General features: G+C 39.4%; 2 protein-coding genes across 4 annotated transcripts in view; one reads left to right on the forward strand and one right to left on the reverse strand.

Moving 5' to 3' along the window:
• The window catches only part of LOC113208971 (sodium- and chloride-dependent GABA transporter ine), a 17,489-nt gene extending 14,049 nt beyond the window's left edge, over window positions 1–3,440 (forward strand). Inside the window, exons 5-10 of the mRNA XM_026426268.2 lie at window positions 441–708; window positions 809–1,037; window positions 1,119–1,372; window positions 1,487–1,687; window positions 1,777–1,953; window positions 2,216–3,440. Coding sequence (XP_026282053.1) covers window positions 441–708; window positions 809–1,037; window positions 1,119–1,372; window positions 1,487–1,687; window positions 1,777–1,953; window positions 2,216–2,401 — 1,315 coding nt within the window. The 3' untranslated portion in view covers window positions 2,402–3,440. The remainder of the gene's footprint in view (window positions 1–440; window positions 709–808; window positions 1,038–1,118; window positions 1,373–1,486; window positions 1,688–1,776; window positions 1,954–2,215) is intronic.
• A 43-nt stretch (window positions 3,441–3,483) lies between these two features.
• LOC113208970 (sodium leak channel NALCN) lies at window positions 3,484–16,370 on the reverse strand. Of its 3 annotated transcripts, none has more exons than XM_026426267.2 (30): window positions 16,013–16,370; window positions 15,690–15,875; window positions 15,356–15,579; window positions 15,115–15,243; window positions 14,879–15,024; window positions 14,534–14,781; window positions 14,206–14,427; window positions 13,956–14,123; window positions 13,680–13,871; window positions 13,440–13,577; window positions 12,476–12,682; window positions 12,194–12,390; window positions 11,988–12,110; window positions 10,252–10,410; window positions 9,986–10,165; window positions 9,653–9,905; window positions 9,400–9,567; window positions 9,113–9,321; window positions 8,808–8,928; window positions 8,000–8,133; window positions 7,758–7,923; window positions 7,477–7,671; window positions 7,156–7,373; window positions 6,844–7,067; window positions 6,610–6,746; window positions 5,990–6,126; window positions 5,759–5,915; window positions 5,542–5,670; window positions 5,292–5,460; window positions 3,484–5,215 (listed from the first exon to the last, which is right to left on the reverse strand). In XM_026426267.2, the coding sequence occupies exons 1-30, from the start codon at window positions 16,112–16,114 to the stop codon at window positions 5,046–5,048; spliced, it is 5,208 nt and encodes a 1,735-aa protein (XP_026282052.1). In that variant the 5' UTR covers window positions 16,115–16,370; the 3' UTR covers window positions 3,484–5,045. The 3 variants fall into 3 exon arrangements, with proteins under 3 accessions (XP_026282052.1, XP_026282051.1, XP_052128945.1); XM_026426266.2 differs by having other exon boundaries at window positions 10,252–10,425; XM_052272985.1 differs by having other exon boundaries at window positions 10,252–10,437.
• Between the last annotated feature and the right edge of the window lie 444 nt (window positions 16,371–16,814).

Below are 16,814 nucleotides of genomic sequence, written 5' to 3' on the forward strand. Positions count from 1 at the left end.
GTCCTCTCCCCCTTCCTGTCCCGTCTTCCGCCTCAAACATAATTTCGGCAGTAGTTCGACTGGGGGATCGTCCGGAAAGTACGTCCGCTTTTTCACAGATTTTATTCGGCAAGTTGTGGGAGCTCAGCGCCTGCAAGACTCGGGGTAGGCCACCCCGCAGTACACGCGTGCACTGCAGGCAAGATGTTGCCTACCTATCAGGCGCTATGAGAGCTCACGGAGGCTGAACTTGGCAGGTTCGTCGCGGCGAATGACGGACGTACTTTCTGGATGATCGCTTGTTCCCTTTGTAACCATGCTGTCACGTCCCCTCTTGCTTCACTTCACTTTGAAGTCCTGGTGGCGCCAAGAAGATTTTTCTCTTTGCACCTTGAGGCCTGACGTTCCTCCCAGGGCGACACTTTCCTGACCAAACCCTCTGCTGCGTGTCCGCTGTGCAGGAACAAGGTGCTGCACATGTCCTCGGGCCTGGACGACCCCCGGTCGCTGCGCTGGGAGCTGGTGGCCTGCCTGCTCGTGGCCTGGGTGCTCGTGTACTTCGCCGTGTGGAAGTCGGTGCGCTCCTCGGGCCGCATGCTCTACCTCACGGCCACGCTGCCCTTCGTCCTCGTGCTCGTGTTCCTGGGCCGCGCGCTCACGCTCGAGGGCGCCGACATGGGGCTGCGCTACTTCTTCAAGCCGGACTGGGAACTGCTCGGAGACGCGAATGTGAGCTCTCATTTACTCCCCGGCTTCATCTTCATCTCTCATACGCACGCGGTCTCCACCGGCGAACTGACCAGCTGACCTGTCCACGTGTGCTCCGCAGGTGTGGGTGAACGCACTAGCGCAGAACTTCAACTCGCTGGGGGTGGCGCTGGGCTCCGTCATCTCGCTCAGCAGCTACAACCGCTATGACAACCCGATCCTGGTCGACACGCTGGCCGTATCCGCCATCTCTGTGCTGTCGTCCATGCTCGTGGGGCTGTTCGCCTTCGCCACCATCGGCAACATCGCCCACGAGCTCAATACCAGCGTGAAGGACGTGCTGATCGACGGTGAGCGCTAGTCCCGGACGGACGGACTCGGGCGTCTAAAAGATGTAGCATTAACTCCAAATTACACTACCCTTGCCCCAGGCCCCGGGCTGGTGTTCGTCCTGTACCCTCAGACCATGGCCAAGATGCCGGCGGCGCAGTTCTGGTCCGTCTGCTTCTTCTTCATGATGCTGTGCCTCGGGCTCAACACTCAGTTCGCCATGGTGGAGGTGGTCGCCACGTCGCTGCAGGACGGCTTCTCCGGGTGGATCAAGCGTAACCTCAACAGCCACGAGGTCCTGGTGCTGCTCATCTGCTTCGTGTCCTTCCTGCTCGGCCTGCCCTACGTCACGGAGGTATGCTCATGCTCAATACTCGCCCGCCGCGCTGCACTGCTCGGCGGGGTTGTCTACCCAGCGTGACGACTGACGACCCGTTCTGACTTGCCGTGCACTCCCCCGTGTTCGCAGGGTGGTATCTACTTCTTCCAGCTGGTGGACCACTACACGGCCTCCATCAGTATCATGTACCTGGCCTTCTTCGAGGTGGTGGGCGTGACGTGGCTGTACGGCGCGGGTCGCCTGGCCAGGAACATCCGCGACATGACGGGGCTCATGCCCGGCCCGTACATACGCGCCTGCTGGTGGGTCATCTCACCCGCGACGCTTCTTGTGAGTTCCAGCATAGGGTAACAAAGTTACGATCGAGTCATTTCTTCTCTGCGTTTCCTGACGTCCGTCGTGTTCAATGCGTTGTGCAGGCGGTATGGGTGTTCTTCCTGATCGACTACAGCCCGCCCTCGTTCAACAACGGCAAGTACTTGTACCCCTGGTGGGCCGAGGCCCTGGGCTGGGGCATCGCGTCGCTGTCGCTGGCCGCCATCCCCGTCATGGCTGCCATAGCGATATACAAGGCCGAGGGGGACACGCTGAAAAAGGTACAGTCCCATTGGCCCTTCCTGCCATTCAATCCATGCCATAATCCTACTTCATAAGCGCGGCTGGGCGCGCTCCCCCGCGGTGGCCCGGTCGGTCGGGTCGAGCCGGGCGGGCCGGGGCGGGCCGGGGCGGGCCGGGGCGCAGCTGCTCGTCGTGAGCAACAAAGTGCACCGTCGACACCTCGCCGGGCGTTCGCTCGCGCTTCAGCTGCACATTCCGCGCCACGATAACATTGCGCACATTGTCTTGGCCGTGTTGCAGAAGGTGCTCTTGTCCGCCATGCCGCGGGTGCCCGAGAGCAAGCAGGGCTCCCCCCGCGGAGGGTCACCGCTGGCCGGCGGCAAGCCCGGGGTGGTCGGTGCTACCGACGTTCCCGAGGCCGCCACTCTCCTGCCACACCCTCTGCACGCCGTGCCGCCCAGCATCGTGAGCCCCGAGAAGGCCTGACTTGGGGGGGAGATCCGTTCGTGTTCATGTCCTCCACCTCACGGACCCTTACCGGTGTGGACATCTATCAAATGGCTGTGAAAGGCAAACGTCTGCAATGAAGAGAAAGAGAGAGACCTAATGAAGCTCGTCGCGCTCAGAAAGGTGCGACTGGCAAATTAGGCGGAAACTTGAGCAAGGAGTAGGGCATCTGGGATGGAAACCCGACAGGTCTATTCAAGAATTTTGATTTAATCAATAGGATTTCTCTGCCCTATCCCTGCATTCAGACTGTGAAGAGTGATATCATTCCATGTTGTACGCATTCCTGTTTGTCCCATGAATTTTATAGAAGTAAGTTGATTATTTGGTCTTTTTGGTGCAAGCAAGAAATCATAGAGACATAATTTTATGGATTCTGTATGGTGACTCAAATTTTACACCAAGTTTTAAACGCTTGTATTTTCTAGTCCGTCACACTGATGAAACCTAAAGGCTACTCTATTATAAACTACTTAAGAAGATTACCTGAACAATTGTTCCGTGCTCGGAATAGTATGTGCTTTTGTAAAACGCTTTGGGTACCTGATGTTGACAACAGTTTCTCCTTGCTCGATCCATTTAATGGACAAGGCAAAGAGGATATTTAGTGTATATTATCATAAGTTATTATTGTTGTATGATTTGATTGATGATATCATGGGATTCCAGCTATTGGCATTTCATAGATGTCCTCAGGTTTATATTTTAAATCACTGGGGAAAAGTTTCCTGTAAACATTTTTGAGTGCTAGGTGCTAGATAGATAGGTAAGCAAAGCAGTCCGTCAGAATGGCAGAAGACCTCCTCGCATAGGACACGATTCAATCTGCTGTAGTGTATCTCACTGGAAATTAAAGTAGTGTATTGTTGGCTGCAATCTATCTATCTATTATGCAGATGTTCCCCTCTTAGATATAAGTTCTATTTTGGTAGGTACTGTGTATACTCTAGTGAAATGCTCAAATTTAAACTTATGGTAATTCCTGGTGTCAAAATAAACCTTCCATTATTCAAGAAAATATTATAATTCCTGATTTAGGAACATTAATAACACAAAAGAAATCAGTACGCTAGCTCTTCAATTTATTTTACTGTCAACAGAGTCATAGAATCGGCATTAAAAATACAAATCAACACCTTTAACAACAGTAAGATATCTAAATACATCATTCCATTTAACAGAAACCTATAACAAAGACTTTCATAAGCATTCAAAATCAATGCATGTCATGAAACAAACTCGCAATCAAACAATACTATAGCAACAACATGAAAAATTTTGATTTCACATGGTTTAGTGCATAAACTACACTTGCCGACGCCGACACAACACAAGACTTGTAACTGATAGATTCTAATGTCTAATCATAGACCAAACAACATTAAACATTCCCATTTAATTAACAAATTTCATTCAGAGACCATAGAAGTAATCAATTAGTACCATCAAATTTTTTTAAGACTTTTGCAAACCTGACAAACCATTGCAAATCTGGAGGTTGGAAAGAATCTCACCAAGACCATAGCATGGTTTGCCAAGGTACTTCAGGACAGGACAGCATGAGAATTTTTCCACCAAACAGACAATGCACACAATTTACAAACATTAGGCATGATAGCCTGAACCTGTCCCTTCATCAAATTACTAAGAAACATACAACCTAAAAATTAATAAAATTCAGTCAATTTCCACTAATCTACATAAATACTAGGAGAAACCATTTTCTGACAGGATTCTGCCTCAGCCCTCCGTAATGAGCACTCAGGAGTACCTGCCCCTGTTATTTTGACATTTCTACACAAACACTCACACAAACACACAGAACTGAAAATAGTCCTTAAAATATGGACAAAATGAAACCCCTTATTGTTCAACCCAGCCCTTCAGAAGGGGCAGAAAATTAGATCATGGCACAGGAACAAATTTGTGTAAAATTTTATAAAATATAGAAAACGGAATCACATTAAATGTGGAGCTTCTCAGTAACTCTGGTAACTCTGAACACACATTGGGATGAATGGCTAGTTGGTTTTTAAAATTTGATCTAAGCCACTCTGAACAGGTAAGTACACAAAAGTTACCTGTCATGTGAGCTACAATTGATGATAGATAAATTACAAACCTACAAACCAAGTAAGAGGTCTATTCGTCTTTACAAAATGAAAAAACAAATCAAAATAACATTACTTGCTGAGATATTTCAAAAATCATTTCACCAGAACTTCATAATCCAGGAAAGAAAAAGTTTGAACAAGATAGTAATTATGATATACGTAAATGTTCCCTTCCAACCGTAATATTTTGGCAGCTTAAGAACAGAATTGGATTTTGTTTTTTCATTCAGTACATTATTTTCCTACTTTTCCATCTTCTTTCTCTCCTGAATTTTTGAAGTATCTTCTCCAGTAGATAATTTCATCAGTTTTCTTCACTTGTATCCAAGATTGTTCTGATGTTTTGTTTCAAATACATCAAACAGCATACAACCATAAATTTAAAATGTCTTAGGCAGAAGACAAGTTAAGCACAATTTTTTGGTCTTTAGTATGAAATATGAATACCAATAAACAGACAGAGATCTTAATTCTTGTAGGAATGTGGCTACTCTTACCTTCCTAATATTTTAAAGTTCATCTTCACTTGAATGATTACTGTAAGTAAGTTGTTCGTGCCACCAATCATGCACCTCTGTTGTCATTGAAGAAACTTTAGGGAGAGTTGTCGTATCTCTCTGCCATTTAAGTGGTTCTGCACTCTCAGTGACATGTGGTAAACTGTTGTTTTTAGTTGATCCTTGTGGAAAAAACATCCAATATTAAGAGTTTACTAAATTGTGATAGTGAATTTATATAATAAAAACACAAGATACCTTGAGTTCTATTATTTCGTTTCTTGCTGCGTTGACTATCTTTGTCAGGACGGACAGCTGGATCAGATAAAGTTGGTGCCAAGTACTTCCGGCCACTCCCGCTTCCAACACTGTCTGAGCGTGGCAGATTTACAGACTTTTTACTGCGATGACGTGTCACTTCAAAGTCCTAAATGACAGAAATAATGCAGAGAATCAAAACAACAAATATAACTGAAGTATTTAGTTAGAGATGAAGTGTCGATCTTACCTTGTGTTCGGTTTCACTATCCCGATCAAGGCTGCTTTCCTTGCTTTTGTCTTCAGCTACATGATGGTCAGGTAAAGGTAGGACTTCATTCGTTGCTCTTAGCCCATCAATCAAGCTGCTTTGCTGCTTCTTTAATTGGAAATAGAAAATACATGATTGTGAGGTGTAACTAATTTATTAACGGTGTAATCCAAATTCAGGTAAGCATTTGACTTACATTTGAAGCCCGAATTTTCTTTAAACACCCCTCAAGCCATGTGCGTATTGTTTGCTTTGCAACTTCTTCCTCAATTATATATTCAAACTCTTCTCTGGCTAAAAGTTCTTCTAACTGCAAAGCCTTCCGAATGTCAACTGACCGATATGACAGCATGCTGTAGAAAAGGGAGGCAGATAAGAAGCACCTGATCCATACAGAAATTCTCAGACAAGAAATTTAATTACTTACTTTAATACATCATGAAAAGTGACATCCTCTCCATTGTGTAATCTCTCTAATTCATAACACATATGCTTAAAAAGCAGACGGTCTTTTTGTGGATCTACCTCCAAGCGCCCTTTTAGCAGCCTCAGGATAAATTTAACCTGGATAATAAACATCAAATTTTTGAAATCTTTAGATTTGTAAAAGCAGAGGATAAGGATAACATAAACTAAACTGTGGCATTTCTCCAAAACCTGATGGTTTTAAAATTCTATATGGGTCAGAACACTTCAAACAAGAAGACAAAGCAGCACTTTCTATGATTTTTGATCAGTGTAGATTTTGACCTTCTACAATCAGTCTCAAAAGAACTACACGTTCTGGTTAACCTGGTTTCACATGGTGTTTGGCTAATAACTTGGTTTTACCAGGACTTTTTTTGTCAGTCAGAATATACCCCCATTTTAAGAAGAAACAGATCACTTTCAATGTTTTTCTTTCAGAACATTCAAATTCAAATTTTGCAGTTTTTATTTTCATTCTCACACTCACTCAACCCCATTTTCTACTCAATTTAAGAGGTTTCAACTGAACTGCACTGTCATTGTTAAAGCTATTTCACTTAGACTGACATTTTGACTTACCCTTTTCACTGGTATTACCCCTCTTTGATGTATGTCAACAATATTCCAAGTATTTTGGAAATTGCGGATATCTGCATATGACAATAGAGCATCCTCTTCATTTGAATAAAACAATGAAAAATTCTCCATGATGATAGCTTAGGAAACAAAAAAGAAAAATTTTTTTTTTTAGAGAAACACACTTTGTAATAATAGTTTTATTGAAAAATATTTGTTTTTAAGAAAAGAACTTACCCACAAGTAGATTTAAAACAATATAGGTAATAATTACATAAAATGAACAAAAGTAAATTAGAGAGGCTTTGAAGTTGCCGCAATCCGTCTCCCAATAGTTATCTGCAGGGGTACAATATGGTGGGCTGACCATGCAATCATGCATGATTTTATTCCAATCCTCTCCAGTAACTATACGGAATAACATGGCAACTCCTGTGGCTGGTGACTCAAAATTTGCACGTCTGTACAGAAAAATAAAGAAAATGGAAATAAAGATGATCGTCTGCTGATGACACTGGGAAAATGATGAAGTTAAACAAGGATACAAACCTGCCAATTCCTTCCCCATATTTTACAGTCCCAAAAAGAATTGTTCCAGCCAATGCATAGAAAAATACCAGCAGGAACATTCCAAAAATGATAAAAAATGATTTGCAAACTGATACTCCAACAGTAAGCATTAACATTTTTAGAGTGGCATGTTTTCCAGTTATGGTGAAAAAGCGAAGGATAACAACCATGTAGCCCACAGTGTAAGCCAGGTCATTCTAAAAATGGAAGAAAGGGATGGGGTAAAATGTTAAAGTGGTGGTCATCTACTTCAATACTTTCATCTTAAAATAAACACATCTGCATGGAAACAAAACTGACCTGCATAGAAAAGTAAATCATAATCCACATGACTCCTAGAACAGAAACCAGGAGATCATAGCGATTTCTGCGTGATTGCCAGTATCCTCGAGGAGTGAATGCAATATTTTTCATAATAACTTCTACTAGGAATATGCAAGTGAGCCCGGCACTGACGGTGGCTAAATAGTCTGTTGCTGGATTTGTTTCTCGCCACTATGGAACAGAAGAAGCAATTCCTCACAAAGAAATAATAAAAGAAGAAGACAAACATTTTCTTTTAAGAAGAAGTAAATACTAACCGAAACACAAAGCAAGCTACTATTAATGATGACTGTAATTGCAATTAGTCTTTTGAAGGAAAGGGCCTGGGTGATATCATATATGAAAGCTCGGAACTTTCGTCCATCAGGTCTTGGAGGTAGATGAAGAGGCTGGGCAATTTTCAATCTCTTTTTCAAATCACACCTGAAAAGAAGTGGAAATGATTTAGAAAAAATTTCAGTCATGCAAAGGTAGTTTGTGTGTGAGAAATGTTACTTACCAGCGCCTCTGGTCAACAGTAAGCAGGGCTGTACCCTTATTTTCTGAGTAGTTGGCAATGACAACACCAACAAAGAGAGTTAGGCCAATCATACATCCAAGGAAAATATAGATGTGAATATAAATGGCATAGACCTGAAAATTAAGTTTCTTTATGTTGAAAAGGTTCATTGCATGTAGAGTACCAAACAAAAATCTTTACTGAAAACATGATAAAAATACATATTGGTAAGAAGAAAAAAAAATTACTAATTGTTGATAATGAGATGATAATAACAAAGCAGTCTCTGCTTGTACATATGTAAAATACAGATGTCAACAAAAAAAGAATCACACCATGCAAGGAGTTGACAAAGAAAACTGTATAAAAGTGGGTGGATGAGATATGCGCCAAAATATCTATGTACTATAAACTATAATGTAAAGGCCCTTCCAGCTTAGCATGACAAGAACACAAAAAATTTACTGATTTTCTGTTACACTTTATAAGTTTATGCTCTTGCGATGAAAACATTAAGTGCATAAGACAAACAAAACTTCTCAGTTAAAAGCACATCATCATACAAATAAATAAAACAAGGATGGATACTGACTCAAAAATTATTTTTTTCTCCATCCCAGAGAAAAATATATATGTTGATCCATAATGGTTCCAAAATAAAAATAGCACATGCTTATTTCATTCACAAGCTAAAAAGCATAATGACCTACAATTTGAAAAAAATCAAAATGAACAATCAGTCCAGTGCACTCAGCCATTGTAGCTACATGACCACACATGCTTGCTACAATAGAGGTGTAGGACTTACTGGACCCAATTGTTTGATCAACACATCCCGCACATCCAACCAACCCTTGAAAGATAGAACTTCAAATAGTGCCAACATTGCATCGCCTATATTGTCAAAGTTGAATCGTCGAGGGTTTGCCCTAAAAATTGAGGTACACATTATACATTGGTTTTAAGAGTTAATTAATATATAAATGGATGAAAAAGGACAAAATAGCTTCCTTAATGTCTTTACTGGTTAAATCTGAAATAGTTGGTAATTTATTCAAGCACACACATGTGGGCTATGGGTAGTTGAAATGGGCATTGAAGTCAGTTACTTACCAAACTCGAGGAACAAGCATAGATGGGTAACTTTCATTGTCTCCTGGATGAAGCCTCATTTTTGTAACAAAAACACGTCTCATGAAAACTCCTACACAATCCTCACGACGAAAAATGGTGGGGTCATTGCACCTTGCCAATCGCCCACCAAACATTTGAACACCATAGCTTGCGAAGACAAACATTAATACAATCAGAAGAGTTGATACCTAAGAACAGGTAATGGGGTTAGATAGAAAAAAACTGACTTTAGATATTAGATTCTCATAAAGACCTATGTTACCCACCAAAAGAATTTCCTTGAAACCTCTGCACAATTCATCAACTACTTTCCGCATGTGAGGTACCAAAATAAATATTCTCAAAGGTCGAACACATCGTAGAATCATGAGTGCCTGAGCACCAGAAGCAGGTGGAACACTCTGGGGCATCCAGCACAAGAATGACAGGCTAACCTGAATAGCAAATTTAGTGTAAGTTTGAAGAAAAATGTTGAATGAGTGGTAAAATATGAAACTATGTATTGCAATATAGACTTACCACATAGATAAACATCTCAAGAATAGATGCAACATCTTTCATATAAGCTTTAGGTGTGAAAAAGAGACCGTCTGCTAATATTTTTAGTGCTAGTTCAACACTCATTCCAAATACAAAACAATATTCAGTCACTTGAAGTGCAGGAGAATCCATGATTCGATACTTAGGAGTTTCAAACATCATTGATAGGCAAGACAATGTTGTAACACATATCATTACCCAGTCCAAATAAGTAACCAAACCAAGAAAATTGCTGAAAACAAACAATGAACAGTTGTAATTTAGCCTTGCTTTTCCACGCTGCTACCAACATTACATTATCAAAATACATACTGAAGTCTTTTGTATTGTACTTTTCGTTCCTTTCCTGTCAAAGGATCTTTAAGCCTAGCATCATATCTAGCATAGACAGCACGTTGACAGATCCTACGAAATGTACTTTCTCTTGGTACAGCAAATAGAGGTGTGTCAAAAAATGGATGGTTTTCCCTCAAATCATCTTCTCTTTGAGTTCTGTGAATTAAAAGAATAAGTAAATACAGAATATGTCCTGTATTTTTAAATATATAGAGGTTTGTTAGATACTAAATTAAAGTTACCTTCGCATTTCAGCTTGTTGTCGCTTAGCTTGAAGAAGCTTGATGTCCAGGTCGTGCGGTCTGGCTCGTGTGGCACTGACTCGATTCATGGCACCGATATCCCCATTTTCCATGAGATGCTCGTAGGTCTGCTTCAGCTTGATCGATCCACTGCGAACGCTGCGGCGAATAGACCTGGATCGCATGCTGCATATCATTCACAACTCCTAGCCATTCCACAATGGTGCACATGCCCACAGACTATCTCTGATATTTCGACAAGCAGTTACTGATCACTCCTCTTTCTTTTAATATAGGTCCCTTTATTTTGTGTGTTCAAATTGTGCATAAGATCAGAGATATTGATAATGCAAACATTACTCAACATCTGACCTTAGTCATAACAACTACATAAAAACATTTGGGGGCACAAGCTAAGTTGTTTTAAGTATAATCACAACACAGATGCTTGAAATACTCTAGGTTTAATCATGCCTCCACACAAAATAAAGAAGAGACTCCAGTAAAACAGTAACATGATTGCTAAAACAACAGGCGATAGATAACTTTAAAGCCTTTTTTTAAAAGATTTCAAACATGAAACTTTTTGAAAAAATTTTACATTGTGGCAAGTTTGGTTTTATGGTTTACACACACAACTGGTTTCCATACCAAGATTATGGTAGTTATTTTTCAGAGGTAAGAGTTTGTTCATCAGGCCAAGAAATGCAATTTGTGATAATTTGAATTGAGAATGATAGATTTAGGGCTGGGCAGTACACCATTTCTCTGGGCTACACTCTAATCTAACACCAAATCAATTTCTAATTTCAATATTCCCAAAACAAAAAAAAATATTCAAGTTAGAGCAAATAATTAGATAAATTAAACCCTAAAATAAATATAATTTATTTACAGCATGCTGTAATTGTAACATTTAAGGAAAAAGTTAATTCATAAGATTGGCAACTACCTTGGGATGTCTTAAAGCTTTGGTTGGTACATAAGTAATTACATGCATTTAGTAGATGTTACAAAAGCATGCAGCATTGTCAATTTGAGACGGACCTAGAAACGGTTTATTTAATTTTCTAGATTCTCAAAAATTATTCCAAAATGAAAATTAAATTTTAGAAACTCAAAATACTAGCTCAAGCTTTTGTTAAGTCTCACACTCACACATCAATGTAGATCTAGTGTATGTTAAGCTTGTATTTTGGTCAACCAAACAGAATTTGTTTAAAAGATGTTTAATTTTAGGTGTGGATTATTCTACTATGTTTTTGTACTTGTTGCAACTCTAAAGCAGTATGCTTCAAGTGATTCATGCTCTTCAAAAATGATAAATAAAAATCAGACAGTTTTAAAGCCTTACATAGTTACCTCAACCACAGAAAATCCAATCCATGGGGTTCCTTAATTCTTATATGTACTAATTATCAAGGGCATTTTGACCAAGAAAATATGTATGACTTAAAAACCACAAGTATGGTACTGGTAAGGGAATTTTGCTCTCTTTTGTTTGAGATAGTTAAGTTTGAATTGGATTACTTATAAGATGTTGATTTAATAATATACATCCTATACTTTCTATTATTTGAAGCTTTTCTTTTCCTTTTTTTTTTCAACTGTAATGGGCTTTGTCATAATATTGAGGCTAACAGTGCCAAAGTAAGTGGCAGATAAAATTTCAGAGTAGCCAGTTGGAAAGAAATATTAGATTACTCAAATAAATAAATAATGACTTGCTGTCTCACTTTTTTTGGTCGATTCTGAGCTGTTTTGCACTGCTGATGGTCCCTTGTGGATTAAGAGGTCCCTTCCCTGGCACAGCAATGACAGCTGAGTCTCCAAGCATTAGTCGTTGGTTATTGGAGTCACTAAAATGAGATTAAGTGGAATTAGATTTTACAAAGAAACAATTAGTTGAAAATTACATGATTTTATGAAATTTATTGCTTACTTGATGATGTAGGTAATTGCTGCCTTTCGTAGATCTACACTAACACTGCGCACTTTCAAAGTAGTAGTGAGGAGATGAACTGGCTTTTGCTTACGATAAACCACTTTAGAGTCAAATGCCTCACTGACGCGTTTCATTCCCTCAATTTCATCATCTTCAACCTCTGTTACAAAATGACGCATGAAACTTTCACGAACCTGCAAATTTTAAGTTAATGTAGTCTTTAAATAGATGAATACACAAAAATCATGGTAACTCAAAACACATTATTTGAGATTGCACCTTCGGTAAACTAAAGTCTGACGGTAATTTGTGGAGGCAAGCCATTTTTGGACTGTCCGGAAACTTCTCAAAAATTCTAAGGCGGAATGGAAGAGTTTCTTTAATTTCTGCACTTTGCTCTCGGAATTTTAGCTGTTTCAGCTTTTTAATATCTTCATCAAGCTCTAAATTATCTAGGATAACAGCAACGAACAAGCTGAGCACAATCTGTAATTCAGAAGAAGAGAAATGAAATTGTAAATGGATTAAAGAAATACAGAGTATGGACCAGTGGTGTGACCTCTAGAGGTACCCCTTGTCCTATTTCAAAATTATTTAAATTTAGATAAGATAGATTAGAAGTGATTTAACTGTATTTTAACATGCAAAAATTATATTCAAAAATGTAAATTCCAAAAAGAAGTGGTTCTAACTTTTATTAACTACGTATGAGACACAAGAGCCTGGTCGATCACCGCTGCCATGCTCATTGGTTGTACCCTACATAGAACATCAATAGTTGGTACTGAGAAAATGGTGCCTTGACCAAAACATTATTGCTATTCTAACACCAGTCATACTTTTAAAGAACAAATTGACTGGATTAGATATAATACATAACATACATCCACCGCATAAATAGCTGTGATGTGTTGGTCAAGTTTCCAGGTTCTGAGTATGATGTGCTAACTCTCACTGATCGTTATTGGGTACAACAAATGAGAAGTACAGTGTCTGACATCAAACAACCTCTTACTGTGGCTCACACATGAACTAAAGTTTCATCTATCTCTTACATTTTTTCTGCATACACATAGGGTATTATATTATCGCTTAATCACAAATAATATCTCTGAACACATATTATAAGTTTTTAATAAAAATTTAAATTAATTAAAATAATAGTAGAGGGGGTCACCTCCAAACAGAGTACCTCTAAAACTTCCCCAAAATACAGAAATTTCAAGCTTTCCAGGATTCTTACCAGTGTCACAAACAAGTGATACAAAATAAAATAGACAGCAACAAGAGGGGCAAGTGTTTCCCTTGTTCGTAACATAGTTTCATCCATAACTTCAACCCACGCTTCTTGGGTAAGAATTTGGAACATGGACATAAAAGCCTGAAAGAAAATACACACAAATTGAAACATTGAAAAAGATCAAATAATAATAACGCTGAAAGCTGTTCGTAAAAGAAGGCTATAGATAAATAAATATTTCACCTCAGGAAAGCTTTCAAACTTTGTGAAGTCACAGAGAAAGCAGAAAAGCTGCATTGATATTGATGATGAAATAATTAACAAACACATGGTAAATATGATAAGACTGCCCAACTTTTTTCCTGGACCAAATACTTTGTAGACAAAGTCCTCTAGCATTGGAGAGGCAGTAATTAGTCTGACAATTCTAAAGACCTAACAAAGGACCAAAGAAAAATTATTTCATTTAAGAAAATGAGGTACATGACTAAAGTTCAATCTAAAAGAGCAAATAAATACCTGGAAATATGCAAAGGCGGACAAATACAATTGTGGAATGATGTGAAGTGTTGAACCTATCGCTAATAATAGCTCAAACTTGTGGATAGATTGCTTGAAGTAAGATGGAAATCCTAGACACCAGATCTTAAACAACGATTCCAGGTTCAAGAATATTGTAAAACAAACCTGTGGACAGATAAAAAATTGAATTTGAGGGAAACATAAGATGTGAAAGCAAAAGTGTGATTGATATATCACCAGTTTATACCTCAATATAATAATAATGTTCATAAAAGTTCTCTCTAGGACGCTCATCATGTTTAAAATTCATGGTTGCCATACAGATGCCATTACTTAAAATAACAATCATGGTAAGCATTCTGAACCAAGCAGACCTCAATATACTCTGACACATTTCTGGAGCAAGTCTTCCTTTTTTGTGATCATCCAGTGTCACCAATTTCCAACCCATATCATCACCCATTAATATCTGGAACAGATTACAGGAAAAAGAACATTTAGAAAATAAAAAAGGAAACATATTTGAAAGTACCGGTAATCAACTATATATGTATCACAAAAATTCAACAACTTACCTGAGATGCAGTTTTGTTTGTGATGTGACCCCTCACACCCCACATTTGTTGGAATTGTACTCTTATCTCATTGAAAGTTTCAGTTATGACAGCAATAAATACATTCTTAACCAGCCAAGCCAGGAAAAATATCATGGTGGAGAAGTAGAAGGCAGCTCGCCAGCTAGGTAAAGAATCCCATGCTCGAAACATAATAAAAACCCAACCCTCCTGTGATGCAGCTTGATATACAGTGAATATACTAGTAGCTGAAAATGGGAAAAAAACAAAAACAAAAACATTCAGTAAAGAGACTTAAAATTTAATTTCACAAAGTAGAATCGAAGTCAAGAGGAAGATGATCACCAAATTCATCAAAGCCATTGAATCCCATGGTGTATCGTGAAAGTTCTAATTTCATGCATTTCATTCCTGTTGGGCACTGATAGCCAGAATCAGGATCAGTGGAACAGAAAGTGTCAGGTATAGCCAAGCTGTTTATTGTTATGTGTCTGCAGAGAACAAATTACATTAGTCAAGAAAATGCGCAAAGCAATATATTTCCATAAAATTGTAAGACTGTAGAGATATGAATAACTTACCTTGGATCTGTATCATTTAGTACACAATGGTTTTTGAGTTCACCGAAAAATTGAACTCCTAAGAGACCATACAGAGACATGAAGAATAAGAAAAACAATGTGACATTGTAAATCTGCTGGCTTGATCGTCTGAAAAAGGAAGAGCCAAAAAAATTAGCTTTTGGTATAAAAAAAAAGAAACAAAGGGACAATAAATCCACAAAAATGTAATAATATGTGAGTGATATAAAATGTAACTTACTTGAAAATTTGGTTTATTCTAGACTTTGGCATGGAAAATTTGAGGAAGACACGTATAAAGCGTATCATTATGAGAGGTCTAGGTGCTCTTAAAATAGAAAGATAACTAAAGCGGGGAACAATACCCAGCATTTCAAAAGTGTGAAGAATAACTGACACCCAGAGAAAGAAAACCATACTTGCATCAAATTGACACCAATGGTCTTTCAAATATGGGCTGTCCCCCTGAAAATGTTATATGATTGTAATAATTGAACATGCACATTTATGAATATGGTAATTCGATAACAGCGAAACTCCTATGAGATTAGGAGAAATAACTAAAAACTAATTACCTTCATAATACCACGAATGTGCATCTTGGCCACCATTTCAGCTGTGTAAAGGAAGGAAACAATAAGATCTGTCACAAATGTGACAAATTGAAGAGGGGGGTGGCGCTCGAATGTCTTTGGGGTATTGAGACTGACAGAGATCAGGCTGAGCAGGGCACAGGCCCTCATCAGCCGCCGTACCCAGATCTGTAAAACAAATTAAATTATTTTACTACAACCGTCAGTTCAGGAGTAGAGGTGTTGGTGAAGTTCTTTCCATGGGCTCCTCCCTAACCTACGTCCCAGAGGTTATGAGCAGTTATAGACACAATACGAGTGCATACCTTGTTGACCCATTCTATATCAGCACTTTCGTTGAGGCATTCATCGGGGCCATAGTCTGCAAGTAGTTGCTCACCCTTGAGACTTTGCTTACGCCCCAACATTATTAAGATGAGTTTTCGGGCCTTGGCTGTTCTTCTCAAAAGTTCGATATTAACAACACTGCAATTGACCTCCCCACCAACTCCTTACATTGACAATAGTAATACATCATTTTAGATACTATTCTCTTGCCGTGTTAAGCAAAGAAAGATCCAATTTAAAGGAAACTAATATCATTTCTCAAAACTCCTTCCAGTCATTCAAGTGACAAGAACTTAACTACCATTAACTACAATAAAGTTACAGTGGCGCTCTCTACTGGCGGAAGTCGAAATTGCAGACAGACACAGGTCAAGGGGGGAGTGCGGGAAGGAGGGAGTTATCAATTTTCAGGCGTAGTTCAGAGTGTCTCCACGAGAGGCGCTGCAGAGTCTCTAGCAGACGATCCAGTAGCAGAAGGAAAAACAAATGAAAGCTCGGAGAAAAGAGTTGAACCGAACAAACAACAACAAACTCAAACTACGAGCTGCTGAAGTTATTCGGTCATACGTGAGGTGAACACACGGTTGCGTGTATCATATATGTTGCATAATTGAGCTGACAGTCTATTTTCCGTCTTTAGTGAGGTATTTACCTATCCATCACATCATCAACATGAGAATTAATAATTATCCTCGGAATTATTGGAAAAGCTTTTATAATCATAACCTGGAGGGGGATTACGGAGCTCCCTCACTGCGATTCGCCTGCGCCTTCTAAGTG

This window comes from Frankliniella occidentalis, unplaced genomic scaffold, assembly GCF_000697945.3.
Source record: "Frankliniella occidentalis isolate FOCC.00 unplaced genomic scaffold, Focc_3.1 Scaffold236, whole genome shotgun sequence".
Lineage (NCBI taxonomy): Eukaryota > Metazoa > Arthropoda > Insecta > Thysanoptera > Thripidae > Frankliniella > Frankliniella occidentalis.